The following is an 18,657-nucleotide window of genomic DNA, read 5'->3' as shown; positions in this document are numbered from 1 at the left end:
GCAGTTGAATTCAAATGTATTCAGCGCACAAAAGGGAACCACGCCTGCAAAGCCCGCTACGCACCTGCATAATGTAAGTCTGAATACCAACTTCTGAGACGTGCGTAGGAAAGGCGTGTAGGAAAACGTGTGAATGTACTAAATCTGAAATCAGGTTCCCTTATGAATACAGTCCCTGATTCCTGTAAAGTCTTAGAATCTAGATAGGCGCTTTACAGTTCCATCTCCATCACTAGATTATGTCACATATTTATTACTGGACCGATGATGTTTTCTGGCTATTGTGTTTGCATTGACAGCAAGCGTCAGTCAGTCAACTACTCTAATCTAGTGCTGAATGAAGTGATGTCACTTTCACATATATCTTATGGAGACAAGAATATTCACGTCGCCACTCGTGAGCGTGCTCTATGAATCAGTGGATGAAATGAATCAGGTGTCATTTTTAGATTGTGCAGTTAACGTCAATCTGTCAATCATGTATTACCAATTGAGTTTGTAAATGCTGCACATGTCGACTTAAGCATAACTTCACGTTAAAAGTCCGGTATTGTGCGCTATTCCATAAAAACGCATTGGATTGAATCTTGGCCTTTTTCTCTAATCTGAGCCCACCAAAAGATGATTATTCAAAACTATCCAACGATAAGCATGACTAAGTACATTCAGTTGGCAACATACGAGAAGAATGCTCCAATTGAAAAAGTGTTTTTGTTTGCATTCTGCCCATCACTACTGAACCCAGGTTCCCTACTTGTTGTTGACGCTGGTCTTTGACTCCCTGTACCACAGGCTGACCTCCATGCCTCCTGAGATGTCGATGGCCAAACCACCCTGGAACTCGGCGTTGGCCTTCAGCCCAGACTGAAGCTGGATGACCTGAAATGATGTAGGAGAAGAGAGAAAACAGGAGTGAAAACACAATAGCTGCTTGCCCATCCGGGCCAGTGAGTGCTAGTGTCAGAGAGGTTTGAAACCAAGTGGCTGAACAAGGCATTGACAACTAAAACGCGGCCTAGGCGGATACCAACACCTATAATAGTTTATAGAGTCTATATGAAGAAATTTGTAAAAAATGTCAGAGGTATCAGTGACTTCATATGATACAGAAGAACAAGTTGAATGAACTCAAAGTTAATTTGTGTGTTGTGATTGTTTTTAAAAAATACATTTGAAATACATTTTGATTGACTGATTGTTTGATGGATTGACTGACTGATTCATTGATTTAAGAGTGCCAACCTGGGAGTGGTCAGTGAGCAGGATCAGGCCCTTTACCACGTTCATGGGCTCGCCGGACATGGAGAACATTTTGGACATGAGGTCACTGTAACCCTTGAAGAAGGTCACAGGCCGCAGCTGGACGTCGAAGAGTAGGGCCGACATCCCAGCGAAGGACTCCAGGTCCTCCTCGCCTTCGTCCGGCTCGGCCGCAATCAGGGACTCCATGCCTTGCGCCTCAATCGCCACCTGGACAGTGAGAGATAGAATATGGCAATCAGAATCTAAGTGTCAACAAGTCAGCACTGTTGGTTGGTCCACCTTCCTTAGTTGAGTGCAGCAAGTCAGTGTAAGGTGAAGTTGCCCCTAAACACGGATCTTGAGTCAGTTGAGCATTTTTCCCAATAAAATAAGCTGTACCTAGGGCAAACTTAACCCAAGAGCATACAAGATCTTCGCTTTTGCTCTTCTACATGACTACATATACAGTGGGTATCATAAGTATTCACCCCCTTGGATTTCTTCACATTTTATTGTGTTACAAAGGATTTCATTGTCATTTTTGGTCAATGATCTACAGAAAAAACAGTAACATTTGTTACCGATTATTTGAAAATTAAAACACTTATGTTCCATGATTAGATAAAGATTCACCCCCGAGTCAATACATGTTATAATCACTCCTTTGGCAGCAAAGACAGCTGTGAGTCTCTAAGAGCTTTGTACACCAATATTAGCCCATTATTCTTTTAACAATTATTCAAGCTCTGTCAAGATGTTGGGGATCATGGCTAAAGATTTTCAAGCAGATTCAAGTCAAAACTTGAAACTCAGGAAGATTCACTGTCTTCTTGGTAAGCAACTCCAATGTAGATTTGGCCTTGTGTTGTAGGTTATTTTCCTGCTGAAAGGTAAATTCCTCACGCAGTGTTTGGTGTAAAGCAGACTGAAGCAGGTTTTGCCTGTCCTTAGCTCTATCTCTTTTCATTTTATCCTGAAAAACTCCATAGTGTTTGCCGATGTCAAGCATACCATGATGCAGCCACCACCATGCTTGAAAATAAGGAGGCAGTTACTCAGTGATGTGTTGTGTTGGATTTTCCCCATACATTAAAGCTTTGCATTTAGGCCAAAAAGTGTATTCCTTTGCATTTCCCCCCCCCCCAGTTTTATGCCTTGCTGCATACAGGATGCATGTTTTGGATTATTTTTATTCTGTATCTTTTAAATTTTTTCACTCATTTAGGTCATTATTGTGGAGTCACTTCAATGTTGTTGATCCATCCTACATTTTTCCCCCATCACATTCATTGAACTCCGTAGCTATTTTAAAATCGCCAATGGCTTCATGGGGACACCCCTGAGCAGTTTCCTTCCTATCCTACAGCTCAGTTCAGAAGGATGACTGTATCTCTGATATGTCTGGGTGGTTTTATACATCATCCACAGCATAATTATTAACTTGACCATGCTTAAAGAGATATTTAATGTCTGATTTGTCATTGTTACTCCTCTACCGATCACTGCCCTTGTTAATTCGTCTTTTGAAAAGCTCCCTGGTCTTTGTAGTTGAATCTGTGCTTGAAATTCAATACTTGACTATAGGAACTTACAGGTCCTGTAAAAATAATGTCAACCCCTATTATTTCACACAGGTGATTCCATGTAACTTTTTATGTGATTTGTTAAGACAAATTTGACTCCTGAGCGAATTTAGGCTTGCATAAACAAAGTGGGTGAATACTTATGCAACGACTATATGTTAGTTATTACATTTTTATAATAATTAAAAAAAACATTATTTTGACGTCGACAGAGTATTTTACTTAGGTCAATGACAAAAAAGACCACCTTGTAATGCAACAAAATTTGAATACTTATGATACCCACTGTATAATATTAAAATGATCGAGGTAAAACCCTATAACAGAAAATCTCTTTGGATAAAATTTTCTGATAAATGACATGGAATATAATAACACAATGATAGTGACATAGTGCCTTCAAAGTATTCACACCTCTTGACTTTTTCCATATTTTGTGTTAAATCCTGATTAAAAAAAAAAAGTACCGTAATTTCTGGACTATTAAGCGCACCTGAATATAAGCCGCACCCACTGAATTTTAAAAAAAATATGTATTTTGTACATAAATAAGCCGCACATGTCTATAAGCCACAGGTGCCTACCGGTACATTGAAACAAATGAACTTTACACAGCCTTTAAACGAAACACGGCTTGTAACAAAAATAAAAAAAAATAGCAGTAAACAGTAGCCTACCAAGAAAGTCATTGGTCACTATCTTCCTCCTCCTGTGCACTGAAACCACTGAAGTCATCTCCTTCGGTGTCGGAGTTGAATAGCCTCAGAATTGCTTCATCCGATGTTGGATCGTTTTCATTGTCGCTCTCGTCACTTTCATCCGGAGGCAAATTCCCCGCTGAGCTCATGCTGCCCTCTTCAACACGCAGCAGTCCAGCCTTTCGAAACCCGTTGATGATAGTGGATCTTTTGACAATGCTCCACGCTGTCAGGACCCACTGGCAGACTTGACCATAAGTTGCTCTTCGCATGCGGCCCGTTTTAGTGAAGGATTTCTCCCCACTTGTCATCCAAGCCTCCCACTGAACGCCACCTTAAATGCACGATTTACACTGATGTCGAGTGGCTGCAAATACTTTGTTGTGCCCCCAGGAATCACAGCTGGAATTGAGTTTGTCCTCTTGATGGCTTCTTTCACAGAATCTGTTATGTGGGCCCTCATGCTGTCCAACACGAGCAATGCCTTGTTCTTGTGAAAGAATCCTCCCGGTCGCTTGCCGTAACACTCCGTATGCCATTCATGCATTAGGCTTTCCGTCATCCATCCTTTCTTGTTGACTTTCACAACAATTCCTCTCGGGAATTTTTCTTTTGGCATCGTCATGCGTTTGAAAATCAACATCGGTGGAAGCTTTTCTCCCGATGCCGTGCAGCTCAGAACACAGGTGAAGTGCGTTTTTTCATGCCCAGTTGTTTTCAGCGTGATGGATGATTCGCCTTTCCTGTTGACAGTCCGAGTGAGAGGCAGGTCAAACGTCAGAGGAACCTCGTCCATATTTATGATGTCGTGCGGGCCGATGGAATGCTCCGCTATCTTTGCATCAGTGAATTTACGGAAGTTTGAAACTTTTTCCTCGTAGTCGGGAGGGAGCTGCTGACACAGACTTGTCCGTACCCTGATGGACAGGCCTTTACGTCTCATAAATCTTAGACACCACGATGGTCCACCTCTAAAATCCTCAAACTTCATTGCGGTGGCGATTGTTTTGGCTTTCAGTCGGATCTGCACAGTTGAAACACCTCGGCCGTCTGCTCTCTGTGTGTTGACCCAGTCTTCAAGCCCATTTTCTAGTTCGGGCCATCTGCTTTTCTTCCCTCTGAAAGCTTTTGTTGTCTTTCTGCACTGAGTCAGTTGTCAGCTGCTGTTTCCAACGTCTTATCATTGACTCATTAAGGCCAAGCTCCCGTGCAGCAGCTCTATTTCCTTTTCCAACAGCCAGATCGATCGCCTTCAACTTGAAAGCTGCATCATATGCATTTCTCCGTGTCTTTGCCATGATGAGAGTGACAAAATGACTACTGTAATCAGAATGATGGGAAGTTTGAGCGCGCTCGATTTACGTCACATTATGTGACGGTGCTCAGTTTTTTGGCGGCATGAATTTGTGAAAGCGGGAAAAATCCATAAATTAGCCGCGTCATTGTATAAGCCGCGAGGTTCAAAGCGTGGGAAAAAGTAGCGGCTTATAGTCCGGAAATTACGGTATATATATTTTTTTTTTACAAATTAGTTACAAATTAAAAGCAGAAATTTCTTGAGTCAATAAGTATTCAATCCCTTTGTTATGGCAAGCCTAAATAAGTTCAGGAGTAAATATTTGTTTAACAAGTCATAATAAGTTATATTGGACTCACTCTGAGCGCAATAATAGTGTTAAACATAATTTTTGAATGACTACCTCATCTCTGTACCCCACACATACAGATAATTGTAAGGTCCCTCAGTTGAGCAGTGCATTTCAAACACAGATCAAACCACAAAGACCAGGGAGGTTTGGAGGTTTTCCAATGCCTCACAGAGTAGAGCACTTATTGGTAGAAGTAGACATTAAATATCCCTTTGAGAATGTAGTGAAGCTATTAATTACACTTTAGATGGTGTATCAATACACCCAGTCACTACAAATATACAGGAGTCCTTCCTAACTATGTTGCCAGAGAGGAAGGAAACCGCTCAGGGATTTCACCATGAGGCCAACAGTGACTTTAAAACAGTTGCAAAGTTTAATGGCTGTGATAGGAGAAAACTGTGGATGGATCACCAACATTGTAGTTACTCCATAATACTAACCTAATTGACAAGAAGAAAGTCTATACAGAAGAAAAAATATTACAAAACATGCATACTGTTTGAAACAAGGCACTAAAGCAATACTGCAAAAAATGTGGCAAAGCAATGCCCTTTTGGTTCTGAATACAAAGTGTTATGTGTTGTATTGGATTAGCCCCAAACATAACAGAGTACCACTAGTCATATTTTCAAGCATAGTGGTGGCTGCATCATGTTATGGGAATGCTTAGGACTGGGGAGTTTTTCAGGATAGAAAAGAAACAGAATGGAGCTAAGCACATGTGAAATCCTAGAGGAAAACCTGGTTCAGTCTGCTTTCCACCAGACAGTGGAAGATAAATTCACCTTTCAGCAGGACAATAACCTAAAACACCTAAAAGGCCGAATGTAAACCGGAGATGCTTACCAAAAAGACAGTGAATGTTCCTGAGTGGCCAAAAGACCTGAAAATGGTTGTCTAGCAATGATAAACAACCAATATGAATTTTGAAAATAATAAAAATGGGGCAAATGTTGCACAATCCAGGTGTGGAAAGCTCTGAGAGAGACTCACCCAGAAAGACGCAAAGCTGTAACCAATGCGAAGGTGATTCTAATATGTATTGACTCAGGGGGTTGAATACTTATCTAATGAAGATATATTAGTGATTTATTTTTCATATATATATATATATATATATATATATATATATATATATATATTTACAAATGCTAGAATTTTTGTTCCCACTGAGAGTATTTTGTGTAGATCGTTAACAAAAAAAGTGACAATTAAATCAATTTTAATCCCACTTAGTAACAAAAAAATATGGAAAAAGTCAAGAGGTGTGAATACCAGGGTAATACCACATTTAACCACGCCACCCCAGGACCTCCACATCCGGCTTCTTCACCTGCGGGATCGTCTGAGACCAGACACCCAGACAGCTGATGAAACTGAGGAGTATTTCTGTCTGTAATAAAGCCCTTTATGTGAAAAAAACCCCCATATTCTTATTGGCTGGGCCTGGCTCCACAGTGGGTGAGCCTATGCACTCTCAGGCCCATCCATGGCTGTGCACCTGCATACTCATGTGAAATCCCTAGATTAGAGCCTAAGGAATGTATTTCAATTGACTGATTTCCTCATACGAACTGTAACTCAGTAAAATTGTTGAAATTGTTGCATGTTGCATTTATATTTTTGTTCAGTATAGTTATAGCTAGCTACCTGGCTAATAGCCAGCCCTTGAGCCTATAGCCTAGCTTATTGAAATATCTGTGACTATTTACCAGTTGTACATTCATTCTCAAAGAGTTAGGTGGATGTCTGTTGACACGGCAGGAGTCAAGGGATGATAAAAAAAATCCCACTGTCAGCGGTGTCTCTCTGCCACTTGCTACTGTAGGTTTCTACTGAGCTAGTTCGTTTCATCTTTCTAGGTCATGGGCGGAGTTTCCCGTTGGACAGAGTAGTGAATGAATGCGCTGCTAACAAGCCAATTCCGGGGGAGCAGGCGAACATAACGAGCATACATGAATTACTCATGATTCCACCTGTTCGCAGAGGTAGGCGTGATTAGAACTCAGATCAAGAAGCCTCCTGAGCGTTGATCAATGCTGGAACGCAATGAAAAGTGGGTAAACGCAATTTCACAAATAAAAAAGGGGCGTAAATTGCATTTACTCTCTACTACATCCCTGATTGGGTCTGGCAAACCCCATTGATAAACATCAATATCCTGCCAGGAAGGATTAAATCTACATTTGCCTGGCATTTTAGCTATCGAATTGACGTTTGGCGGCACCTAATCAGTTAGTTCTGTACCTGTCTGGCGCCAGTGTGGGTGGAATGAGTGAGCTCGCCTGGCAAACAGAGAGCGAAATACATGAGGAAATAAAACTTGCCTTGAAATTAGATCACATTTTCCTAATATTTTTCATATTGACATATTTTATCATTTTCTGTTCTCTTCTCATTTTAATTCAAGTATTCTCAACTAGCAACTTGAGAAAATGTCTGATTTAAGGTATTCCAGTACTTGAATTTCAGAGTGCCAAATTCAAGTACTTTGAACACCTCAAGCACCTTGTGCGAACCCTGGAATACTTTCTGAAGGCACTGTAAATATAATAATATAATTTCTTCATTATCAATTCACCAATTCATTCTCTTTACCTGGAGGCCATGTAGCATGGCGCCGTTACTGGCTCCGTAGATGTTCATGTTGCTCCTCCTGAGGACCCCCGAGCCAGAGTACAGAATGTCCAGACTGTAGGTGGTAGTGGCATCAGCGGTACCTGAAGTTGATTTAGTTATAAACATAATTATACAGTAATTAAAACAGAGCCTGTGACTGTGCCTCATGGCAGCAATGACTAATCAACAAGAGAATGAATTTCATCCATCTCTGATTATATGACATACAGTGGTTCCTCCTTTAAAAGTTGCGTCATACTGCAGCACAGCTTGCGTGGTGCCGCAGAATTCTATGGCACGTTATGTACCATTAATGCTAGTTAGACCACCAGAGGGCATCTTTGAGAAGCATTTGATAGCCTTCAATAGTGGCTGTACAAGAGAAATTAAAACCTTTTTTGTAATAGCATAGTATACGGGACTGATTTTAAGAAATTTAGCTTAATTAATTTGATTAATATTATGGTGTTTTTATTCCAAGAAAAACTGTTAGGATGGAACGGAAAATATGGCGCTGTACAACGTGACGGTTGGGAGTAGGCTACAGTACTTGGCTATTTAGCTAAAGAATCCCTGTGTCGTGCGGGCACGCGGGAGACCGAGGTTCAATTCCCCGACGGGGAGGAAGGAGCAGGCTGTCCTTGTATATAAGAATTTGTTCTTAACCAACTTGCCTAGTTAAATAAAGGTTACACTAAGAGCATAACATTTCTACACCCTAATTGTAGTCTAACCAATACCCAAACGGAGATTCAGTCAATATAAAAACCTCATCAAGACCAGTCCCCATGCTTGTCTCAGAGCAGCGCGAAACGGTGCTCAAATAATTGTAGGCTTTTGCTTTAAATCCTATTGTTTCTAACTTCAATATGCTCTTAAAAAAAACAAGACCTACACCACTTTTAACAGCACATTACTCAACACTAGTGAGACTCATGTCGCCTACGGTAGGCCTACAGTATATCGAAAAATATGACGTGACTCTCCACCAATAATTACATATAGAGGAATGGAGGAGTCTAAATTTAAACCAAAGCCGCATCATGGGTCTCCCGGTGGTAGCCGGCACGGGTTTCAAACCTGCATCTGTCGCAACGCATTTTGCACTGTATCAAAATACAGAGAGGTGTTGGTAAAGGTATATTGTCCTGATAATAGCCCATAATGGGTGTACATGGTCCAGGCCAGGATAACCAAAACATTTCTTTATTAAAAGACTATCAGAAAGATTTATTTTGATCCAAAGCCATGAGTGAGTGAGTCACTCAGCTTTCCGTAGGTGCCCGCGCCATCAACTTGATTATACAGTTGAAGTCGGAAGTTTACATATACGTTAGCAAAATACATTTAAACTCAGTTTCCACAATTCCTGACATTTAACCCAAGTAAAAATTCCCTGTTTTAGGTCAGTTAGGATCACCACTTTATTTTAAGAATGTGAAATGTCTGAATAATAGTAGAGACAATGATTTATTTCAGCTTTTATTTCTTTCATCACATTCCCAGTGGCACAGAAGTTTACATACACTCAATTAGTATTTGATAGCATTGCCTATAAATTGTTTAACTTGGGTCAAACATTTTGGGTAGCCTTCCACAAGCTTTCCAAAATAGGCCTCCTTGCTTGCACACGCTTTCTCAGTTCTGCCCACAAATGTTCTATAGGATTGAGGTCAGGGTTTCGTGATGGCCACTCCAATACCTAGACTTTGTTGTCCTTAAGCCATTTTGCCACATCTTTGGAAGTATGCTTGGAGTCATTGTCCATTTGGAAGACCCATTTGCGACCAAGCTTTAACTCCTGACTGATGTCTTGAGATGTTGCTACAATATATCCACATAATTGTCCTCCCTCATGATGCCATCTATTTTGTGAAGTGCACCAGTCCATCCTGCAGCAAAGCACCCGAAAACATGATGCTGCCACCCCCATGATTCACAGTTGGGATGGTGTTCTTCGGCTTGCAAGCCTCCCCCCTTTTCCTCCAAACATAACGATGGTCATTTTGGCCAAACAGTTCTATTTTTGTTTCATCAGACCAGAGGACATTTCTCCAAAAAGTACAATCTTTGTCCCTATGTGCAGTTGCTAACTGTAGTCTGGCTTTTTATAGCGGTTTAGGAGCAGTGGCTTCTTCCTTGCTGAGCGGCCTTTCAGGTTATGTCGATATAGGACTTGTTTTAGTGTGGATATAGATACTTTTGTACCTTTTTCTCCAGCATCTTCACAAGGTCCTTTGCTGTTGTTCTGGGATTGATTTGCACTTTTCGCACCAAAGTACATTCATCTCTAGGAGACAGAACGGGTCTCCTTCCTGAGCGGTATAACGTCTGTGTGGTCCCATGGTGTTCATACTTGCGCACTATTGTTTGTACAGATGAGCGTGGTGATTTCAGGCGTTTGGAAATTGCTCCCAAGGATGAACCAGACTTGTGGAGGTCTACAATTGTTTTTCTGAGGTCTTGGCGGATTTCTTTTGATTTTCCCATGAGTTCAAGCAAACGAGGCACTGAGTTTGAAGGAAGGCTTTCGAAAAAAACATCCACATGTACAGTCGTGGCCAAAGGTTTTGAGAATGACACAAATATTAATTTCCACAAAGTTTGCTGCTTCAGTGTCTTTAGATATTTTTGTCACATGTTACTATGGAATACTGAAGTATAATTACAAGCATTTCATAAGTGTCAAAGGCTTTTATTGACAATTACATTTGATGCAGAGTCAATATTTGCAGTGTTGACCCTTCTTTTTCAAGACCTCTGATTAAGGTCTGGGGAGTTTCTTGGCCATGGACCCAAAATATCAATGTTTTGTTCCCCGAGCCACTTAGTTATGACTTTTGCCTTATGGCAAGGTGCTCCATCATGCTGGAAAAGGCATTGTTCGTCACCAAACTGTTCCTGGATGGTTGGGAGAAGTTGCTCTCGGAGGATGTGTTGGTACCATTCTTTATTCACGGCTGTGTTCTAAGGAAAAATTGTGAGTGAGCCCACTTCCTTGGCTGAGAAGCAACCCCACACATGAATGGTTTCAGGATGCTTTACTGTTGGCATGACACAGGACTGATGGTAGCGCTCACCTTGTCTTTTCCGGACAAGCTTTTTTTCCAGATGCCCCAAACAATCGGAAAGGGTATTCAGAGAAAATGACTTTACCCCAGTCCATTCCCTGTACCTTCTGCAGAATATCAGTCTGTCCCTGATGTTTTTCCTGGAGAGAAGTGGCTTCTTTGCTGCCCTTCTTGACATTAGGCCATCCTCCAAAAGTCTTCGCCTCACTGTGCGTGCAGATGCACTCACACCTTCCTGCTGCTATCCCTGAGCAAGCTCTGTACTCGTGGTGCCCCGATACCGCAGCTGAATCAACTTTAGGAGACGGTCTTGGTGCTTGCTGGACTTTCTTGGCCGCCCTGAAGCCTTCTTCACAACAATTGAACCGCTCTCCTTGAAGTTCTTGATGATCCGATAAATGGTTGATTTAGGTGCAATCTTACTGTCAGCAATATCCTTGCCTGTGAAGCCCTTTTTGTGCAAAGCAATGATGACGGCACGTGTTTCCTTGCAGGTAACCATGGTTGACAGAGGAAGAACAATGATTCCAAGCACCACCCTCCTTTTGAAGCTTCCAGTCTGTTATTCGAACTCAATCAACATGACAGAGTGATCTCCAGCCTTGTCCTCTTAACGAGAGAATCACTGACATGTCAGCTGGTCGTTTTGTGGCAGGGCTGAAATGCAGTGGAAATGTTTTTTGGGATTCAGTTCATTTGCATGGCAAAGAGGGACTTTGCAATTAATTGCAATTCATCTGATCATACTTCATAACATTCTGCAGTATATGCAAATTTCCATCATACAAACTGAGGCAGCAGACTTTGTGAAAATGTATATTTGTGTCACTCAAAACTTTTTACACCTCCAATTGACTCAAATTATGCCTATCAGAAGCTTCTAAAGCCATGGAATTTTCCAAGCTGAAAGCATAAATATGCCATTATTAGTTACATTGTTTAAGTTTGAACGTGCAGACTGGCACTAAGAACAGTCGGAACGTTTCCCTAGTCAGCGCCATTATTAGTACAATGCCCCTTAAAAAGTGTTGCTCTGTGCTACCCAGTGTGGTGGGGTGGGGGTCCATCCCCACTCCTCCTTCCCCATGGGCTAGGTCCGTCTTCTGTGCACAGCTCTGCAGGCACATTCCGTGCCCCCCTGTCCTCGTGCCTTGAACATTCTATTTAGGTTTATGTCGCCCATTCATTGTCAGAGACACAGTAGGACCCAAAAACATAATCAGTGCTCGAACTCCCCCTTGCGCTTGTCTGGCGTAATGAAGTGGTGACGCAGGGTACCGTACTAAACCACAAAGTACCGCAGCATAATCGCAAAACTTTTAGTGGAGCAACCACTGTAGCTGTATCGATTATTCTTTAAAATGTACTCAAATTCCTTAATGTGGAAATTTTCATTTATATTGAACAGGAGAAATGTGGGGGGGCCACTTACGTGCCATGAATCCAGAGAAAGCAGAGGATGACCCAACCTTGGAGAAGCGGTCATAGTTGTGGGAGATCATGTCCTTCATGGCTTGCCGTAGAATTTTGCTGGAAAATGTAGCGACCAATAGAAATGAATGATAAATAATGTAGTGTGTCAATTTGGAGTCACTTTTATTGTAAATAAGAATTTAATGTTTTTAAAACACTTCTACATTCATGTGGATGCTACTATGATTACGGATAATCCTGAATGAATTGTAATGATGAGTGAGAAAGTTAGAGGCATAAATATCATACCCTCTCAAAATGCTAACCTCCCATGTAATTGTAATGGTGAGAGGTTGTCTTGAGGGTATGATATTTGTGTGTCTATAACTTTAACTCACTCATCATTATTCACGATTCAGTCAGGATTATCCATAATCACGCTAGAATCTACATTCATGTAGACCTGTTTATAAACATACTCTATTCTTATTTAAAAGTGACTTCAAAATGACAAAATACATTATTTACCAATAATTTCTATTGGGCACAAAATAATATTAAACACAACCAAAACAAACAGCAAATGCATCCAACATGTTGGTAGAGTCACAACCTTGATGTAAACATTGTGTGCTAGGAATATGGGACCAAATACTGGCCATGTTGACTCCAATGCCTCCCATAGTTGTGTCAAGTTGGCTGGATGTCCTTTGGGTGGTGGACCATTAGTGCTAGGAATACAGGACCAAATACTCAACTTTTGACAGCTTCAATACACATACAGAGTGTACAAAACATGATGAACACCTGCTGTGTTCATGACAGACGGACCAGGTGAATCCAGGGTAAAGCTATGATCCTTTATTGATGTCACTTGTTAAATCCACTTCAAATCAGTGTAGATGAAGGGGAGGAGACAGGTTAAAGAATATTTTTTTAAGCCTTGGGGGCATGGATTGTGTATATGTGTAATTCAGAGGGTGAATAGGCAAATTATTTAAGTGTCTTTGAATGGGGTATGGTAGTAGGCAGTGTTGTATTCGAGACCACCTAAAGCGAGAATGATTCAAGACCAATTCCGGAGCAAATTGAATCCGAGTCAAGACCAAGACCGGGGGGAGACAACACCGAGAGAGGGACAAGGGGTCTGAGACAGAGTCAAGACCATGATTGTAATTTTGTCAAATCATCACCATAATAAGAGTTCAAAATGTCCAGTATTTGTGTTTTCCTATTTCAGAACATATGGATTCTTTAGACATTCAGAATAGTGGAAAAATGCATTCTGAGGGAAAATAGAGCCACTCTACAAATTATTACTAAACCAAACACTGTGGGAACAATAGGCCTTCTACGTCTTCAGAGCAGGGCTAAGGATTTTAAAATAATGATTATAATAATATAATAACGACAATTATATTATTTTCAATGATGTTCTGATTTACCGTTTTCAGTTTTTGTTGGAAAGGGTCAACACTGAAGAGAAAAAAAGATCCAATCAGTTTTTTCGCTGGTCTCTGGGGAGATAACGCTAGCTAGCTAAGGCAGCCGTTGGCTATGCCATCAGAAGAATTGGATCCTTTTTTGTATCCCCCAGGGTTATTGAACTTATCCCAGAGTCCGCTCCAAGACGCCGCCAGCAGAGAAGAGGTATTCGGAGTGGAATTCTAGTCCGACTCAGGAGGCGGGCACACCATTCACCGCATCCAAGTATATTACTTGCTAATGTCCAGTCTCTGGACAATAAAGTAGACGAGCTCAGGATCTCCTTCCAGAGAGACATCAGGGACTGTAACATACTCTGTTCCATGAAATCATGGGTGTCCCGGGATATACTGTCCCCGTCCATACAGCCAGCTGGATTCTCAGTTCATCGCGCAGACAGGAATAAAGAACTCTCCGGGAAGTAGAAAGGCGGGAGTGTATGTTTCATGATTAACTACTCATGGTGTGATTGTGATAACATACAAAAAGTCCTTTGTTCACCAGACCTAGAATACCTCACAATCAAATGCTGACTGTATTACCTTACCTATTACCTGTAATTTTCAGAGTAAAAACTCTACGGACACTATGAAAGCTTAAACCAAGTTTATTCTTCTCAGAGGATGAATACAGCTGCATTAGACAAAGACACTTTTCACACAAGCGCTGATATTTAACCCTTTATCCTAGGCCGAGTCTCCTCCTACACATCTGAACAAACATTGTATCTTTACTGCTAGGCAATAAACTAAGTAATACGGCAATAAATTATTCTTTCTACCTTAACGTGACCTGACCTCAACTCTCTACATCAGCAATCCATGTCTCTCTCCCCTTATCAATGCCTGCCACGTGATTGCTTTCCCTGCACTCAGCACATCCCAAGCTTAATTGTCCACACTATTTACCTTCCTCCTACAGATTAATTAACTTAACCATTAACTTCTGGTGTAGACCCTATAAACCTAAGCACTTAATATTTCAATAGGATACCTGATAATTAACCCTGTCCCAAGTTTATGAGTTAGTACCCAGAATCAATCACCTTCCAAGATAATTATTTTAGGTTAGTCACAGCCGTGTGTATTCCCCCTCAAGCCGATACCACGATGGCCCTGAAGGAATTACACTGGACTTTTTGCAAACATTTAACCATGGCAAGGAAACCACATATCCTGAAGCTGCATTTATTGTTGCTGAGGATTTTAACAATACAAATGAGGAAAACGCTATCGAAATTCTATCAACAAATTGACTGTAGTACTCGCTTAGCAAAAACATTAGATCAAAGGCTACTCGCGTTTGAGGTGCCTACAAGGCCCTCCCCCGCCCACCCTTCGGCAAATCAGATCACGACTCCATTTTGCTCCTCCCTTCCTATAGGCAGAAACTCAAAGAGGAAGTACACGTGCTAAGGTCTATTCAACGCTGGTCTGACCAATCGGAATCCATTCATCATGATTGTTTTGATCACGCGGACTGGGATATGTTCCGGGTAGCCTCAGAGAATAACATTGACGTTTACACAGACACAGTGACTGAGTTCATCAGGAAGTGTATAGGGGATGTTGTTCTCACGGTGTCTATTAAAACCAGAAACCGTGGATAAATGGCAGCATTAGCGCAAAACTGAAAGCGCGAACCACCGCATTTTACCATGGCACGGTGACTGGGAATATGGTTGAAAACAAACAGTGTAGTTATTCCCTCCCTAAGGCAATCAAACAGGCAAAACGTCAGTACAGAGACAAAGTGGAGTCGCAATTCAACGGCTCAGACACGAGATGTATGTGGCAGGGTCTACAGACAATCACGGATTACAAAGGGAAAACCAGCCACGTCGCGGACACCAACGTCATGCTCCCAGACAAGCTAAACGTCCTCTTCGCTGTTTTGAGGATAACACAGTGCCACTGACGCAGCCCGCTCCCAAGGACTGTGGGCTCTTGTTCTCCGTGGCCGACGTGAGTAAGACATTTAAGTGTTTTAACCCTCGCAAGGATCCCGGCCCAAACGACCTCCCTAGCCACGTTCTCAGAGCAGCTGGCTGGAGTGTTTACGGACATATTTCATCTCTCCCTATCCCAGTCTGCTGTCCCCAAAGGTAACTGAACTAAATGACTATCGCCCTGTAGCACTCACTTCTGTCATCATGAAGTTCTTTGAGAGGCTAGATAAGGATCATATCACCTCTACCGTACCTGACACCCTAGACCCACTTCAATTTGCTTACCGCTCCAATAGATCCACAGACGCAATCACCATCACACTGCCCTATCCCATCTGGACAAGACGAATACCTACGTCAGAATGCTGTTCATTGACTATAGCTCAGCATTCAACACCATAGTACCCTCCAAGCTCATCATTAAGCTCGGGTCCCTGGGTCTGAACCCCGCCCTGTGCAACTGGGTCCTGGACCTCCTGACGGGCCACCCCCAGGTGGTGAAGGTAGGAAACAACTCCACCTCGCTGATCCTCAATACAGGGGCCCCACAAGGGTGCATGCTCAGCCCCCTCCTGTACGCCCTGTTCACCCATGACTGCGTGGCCACACACACACCAACTCAAATCATCAAGTTTGCAGACGAGACAACAGTAGTAGGCCTGATTACCATCAATGACAAGACAGCCTACAGGGAGGAGGTGCGGGCCCTGGCGGAGTGGTGCCAGGAAAATAACCTCTCCTGAACATCAACAAAACGAAAGACCTGATCGTGGACTTCAGGAAACAGCAGAGGGAGCACGCCCCTATCCACGTCGATGGGACCGCAGTAGAGAAGGCGGAAAACTTCAAGTTCCTTGGCGCACACGTCGCCGACGACCTAATATGGGCCACCCACACAGACAGTGTGGTGAACTCAGCTTGGCCTCTAAGACCCTCAGAAACTTTTACAGATGCACAATTGAGAGCATCCTGCCAGGCTGTATCACCACCTGGTATGGCAACTGCACCTGCCCGCAACCACAGGGCTCTTCAGAGTGTGGCACATTCCACCCCAACGCATCACCGGGGCACACCTACAGCACCCGATATCACAGGAAGGCCAAAAAGATCATCAAGGACATCAACCACCCGAGCCACGGCCTGTTCACCACGCTATCATCCAGATGGCGAGGTCAGTACAGGTGCATCAAAGCTGGGACCGAGAGACTGAAAAACAGCTTGTTTTTCAAGGCAATCAGCCTGTTAAAAAGCCATCACTAGCCGGTAACCACCCGGCTACTCAATCCTGCACCTTAGAGGCTGCTGCCCTATATACATAGAATCACTGGCCACTTTAATAATGGAACACTGGCCACTTTAATAATGTTTACATACAAGTATTCTATTCTACTGTATTTTAGTCAATGCCACTCAAACATTGCTCATCCTAATATGTATATATTTCTTTATTCCATTATTTTACTTTGACGTGTGTATTGTTAGATACTACTGAACTGTTGGAGCTAGGAACACAAGCATTAACATTATATTATAACAATAATATGTATGTGACCAATAACATTTGATTTGAGAAGCTAGATGAAGGCATCTACCATTCAACTGTATTAGGGCAACATTTTGGAGTTACAGTGGAATTAACCAATCAGATTTTAACTTAATGGATGTGACCATTTTCACACAAAAAACGTATGGAAACTTCTGCGCAATAGTGAGCAGTAGTTTTCCCACGGTCTAGCTAGCTAGCTTTTGTTGTCAGCTAGTTTGCAGCGGAAGCAGCAGGTGTTATCAAAGAGGATGTTGGTAATTTGTTAGCTTGTCACGACTTCCGGTCCCTCTCCTTGTTCGGGCGGCGTCCGGAGGTCGACGTCACCGGCCTTCTAGCCACCGCCAATCCACTTTTCATTTTCCATTTGTTTTGTCTTAGTCTTACACACCTGGTCTCACTCACCCAATTACCTGTTTATTATTTAACTTCTTCTTAATAGGGGGCGCTGTTTTCACTTTGGGGAAAAATCGTGCCCAAATTAAACGGCCTCGTACTCTGTTCTAGATCATACAATATGCATATTATTATTACTACTATTGGATAGAAAACACTCTGAAGTTTCTAAAACTGTTTGAATTATATCTGTGAGTAAAACAGAACTCATTTGGCAGCAAACTTCCAAACAGGAAGTGAAAATTCTGAAAATGGGGCTCTGTGTCAGGGCCTGCCTATTCAACTGGTTTATATTTATGGATCTGTATGCACTTCATGCCTTCCACTAGATGTCAACAGGCAGTGGAATGTTGAATGGGGTGTCTAGCTTGATCTGAGACCGAATGAGAGCTTTTGGAGTGACAGGTCCGCTCTTTTGGCAGTAATCAACTGCGCGCCGGGGAACCTCACATTGTCTTCTGAAAAGCGTTAGGTATACACTACGAAATGCTCCGGCTCTGATTTTATTGGATACATATGAGAAGAACATCATAAAGTAGGATTTTCAACCGAGTTTGACCAGTTTATTGGGAATTTTTCGTTCCAGGCGCAAAGATTTTTTGGACATGTGCCCTCCATATGGCTAGCCAAAGTTGCTAATTCGACAGAAGAAATGGACATTCTAAAAACAAAACAACGATTTATTCTGGAACTAGGACTCCTTGCACAACATTCTGATGGAAGATCATCAAAAGTAAGAGAATATTTATGATGTTATTTCGTATTTTTGTGGAATATGTTGGCTCCAACAAGGCGGAGAATAGGTGAGCGCTGTCTCACAATATTGCATGCTGTATGTTGTACTAAAGTTATTTTTTTTAAATCTAACACAGCGGTTGCATTAAGAACCAGTGTATCTTTCATTTGCTGTACAACATGTATTTTTTAGTAAAGTTTATGATGAGTTCTTTGGTTAGATTACGTGACTGTCCAAAATATCTCCGGACAATTTGGTGCATCATGGCTAC

At 42.0% G+C, this 18,657-nt stretch overlaps 1 protein-coding gene across 1 annotated transcript in view; it reads right to left on the bottom strand.

Moving 5' to 3' along the window:
• The window catches only part of LOC120034950 (microsomal triglyceride transfer protein-like), a 41,060-nt gene that overhangs the window by 3,889 nt on the left and 18,514 nt on the right, over positions 1-18,657 (bottom strand). Inside the window, exons 12-15 of the mRNA XM_038981665.1 lie at positions 12,298-12,395; positions 7,774-7,895; positions 1,243-1,470; positions 755-879 (exon numbers count right to left, since the gene is read on the bottom strand). Of these exons, the coding sequence (XP_038837593.1) occupies positions 755-879; positions 1,243-1,470; positions 7,774-7,895; positions 12,298-12,395 (573 nt within the window). The remainder of the gene's footprint in view (positions 1-754; positions 880-1,242; positions 1,471-7,773; positions 7,896-12,297; positions 12,396-18,657) is intronic.

Source organism: Salvelinus namaycush, chromosome 42, assembly GCF_016432855.1.
Source record: "Salvelinus namaycush isolate Seneca chromosome 42, SaNama_1.0, whole genome shotgun sequence".
NCBI lineage: Eukaryota > Metazoa > Chordata > Actinopteri > Salmoniformes > Salmonidae > Salvelinus > Salvelinus namaycush.
This window is presented reverse-complemented; position numbering and strand designations above follow the sequence as displayed.